This window comes from Aplysia californica, unplaced genomic scaffold, assembly GCF_000002075.1.
Source record: "Aplysia californica isolate F4 #8 unplaced genomic scaffold, AplCal3.0 scaffold00574, whole genome shotgun sequence".
Lineage (NCBI taxonomy): Eukaryota > Metazoa > Mollusca > Gastropoda > Aplysiida > Aplysiidae > Aplysia > Aplysia californica.
Window position 1 is genome coordinate 434,296 of NW_004797844.1, and position 1,851 is coordinate 436,146.

Genomic DNA, 1,851 nt, shown 5'->3' on the forward strand with positions numbered 1-1,851 from the left:
CACACACACACACACACTCACACACACACACACACACACAAACACACACACACACCCGACCCAGATACCGTAAATATAATAATTATCTACAGTTATTGATCTACTAGATACCGTAAACACATTAAATAATTTCAAATGATTGATGCTTCAGATACCGTAAAGACATTAAATAATCTATTGTCATTGGTCTTTCAAATACCGTAAATGCATTAAATAATTTCTAGCCATTTGTCTTCCAAATACCTTAAATACATGAAATAAGGTCTAGTCACTGGCCTTACCTATGTGAAAGCATTAAATAAGGTCTAGTCACTGGTCTTACCTATGTGAAAGCAGGTGGCGAGAAGGAAAAGGACAGTGGTCAAACGTGTGCCGAGAGCGAGCCCGTGTGTTGGGCGTTGGGCGGGTGTCCTGTGGGCTGCTCCGAGGCTCCTGGTGTAGTGAGGCTGTGGCAGGCGGGAGCTCCACCCAACGTACATATCACTCTACCTCCCAGCCGGTTGACAGCGGGGCGGAGTTCGCATCTCAGCCTCGCCGTACCGCACCCGGACACAGGAGGAGGGGAAGACCAGAGCTCGCTTCTTCTTCTGCTGATGCTGCTAGCTGATTTTCACGATGATGATGACGACGACGACAAAACGACGAGGAGGAGGAGGAGGAAGATGAGGAGGTGGTGGTGGGGGAGACGGCACCAGAGTACAGCTGGTCAGCTGCTGAGGGACTGGACGAGGAGGACGAGGACGAGGACGAGGAGGAGAAGGAGGAGGAGGGCGAGTGGGAGGAGCGGAGGAGGACGAGCTGAGGGTCCGTGTGAGGGGCGCGGGTGAGTTGATGAGGATGAGGTAAAGACGACCACCGACTCATCCAAGCGAGCAGCATGGTGCGCTCACCGCCCCCCGCGCGCTCATCAAGGCTGGTGCTGCTTCACAACAACGACGCAGAGATAATCCTAATCCTAATCCAGAGTCCGAGGAGAACAACAATCCGCGGGGAGATAATCCATCCACTGGTGACACACAGGCTCACAATATAACGCTGGTGGTGGGTGGGTCCAGTCAGAGCGAATAGAAGACCTACTCACGTAGGCTCTCCTCACAGTTTTGTCACAGTTTCACTCGGAGGTTTCAGTTCCTTTTTTTTCCAGACTGTTTTCTTTATTCTGATAACGGAGAGGTCAACACAGATATCTTGTAAAATGCAATCTCTAAAACTATCCGTTCCTGAGAACGGGTTTACGTAAATATAAATCTACATCGAAGGCAATCTACATTGATGCTTTCTAAAACACATTATCTTAAATTACTGCAGACTTTCGCCATATCGCAAGTACATTAAACTGCTGCAAACTGTCGCCACATCGCATGTACCTTAAATTGCTGCAAACTTTCGACATATTGCATGTGCCATAAACTACAACAGACTTTCGCCATATCGCATGTACCTTAAACTTAAATAGCTGCAAACTTTCGCCGTATCGCATGTACCTTAAACTTAAATAGCTGTAAACTTTCGCCAAATCGAATGTACCTTAAACTTAAACTGCTGCAAACATTCGACATATTGCATGTACCGGAAACTGCTGCTAACTTTGGCCATATCAAATGTACTTTAAATTGCTGCAAACTTTGGCAATATCGAACTCTACGTTTCCCCATACTCATTTCCCTTTTCCGGACACAAACCCTCACCAGTGATGTCGAACCCAAGCGCAGCGCGTGCAAGAGATGGGGTGAGGGACGAGAGAAGGGAGAGGGTGAGGGGGAGAGGGGACATTTTTGCCACCAACTAAGTCATCCACTTCAAATCAAGTATTCACAATAACCATTCTCTCTCACACACTCATCCCCCCCC

General features: G+C 47.9%; 1 protein-coding gene across 1 annotated transcript in view; it reads right to left on the reverse strand.

Annotated features, from left to right (window-relative positions):
* Positions 1–1,851, reverse strand: part of LOC101858439 (protein kinase C-binding protein NELL2) — a gene marked incomplete in the record, with an annotated part of 253,988 nt that overhangs the window by 230,075 nt on the left and 22,062 nt on the right. Inside the window, 1 exon segment of the mRNA XM_013087329.2 lies at positions 323–1,159. Coding sequence (XP_012942783.1) covers positions 323–479 — 157 coding nt within the window.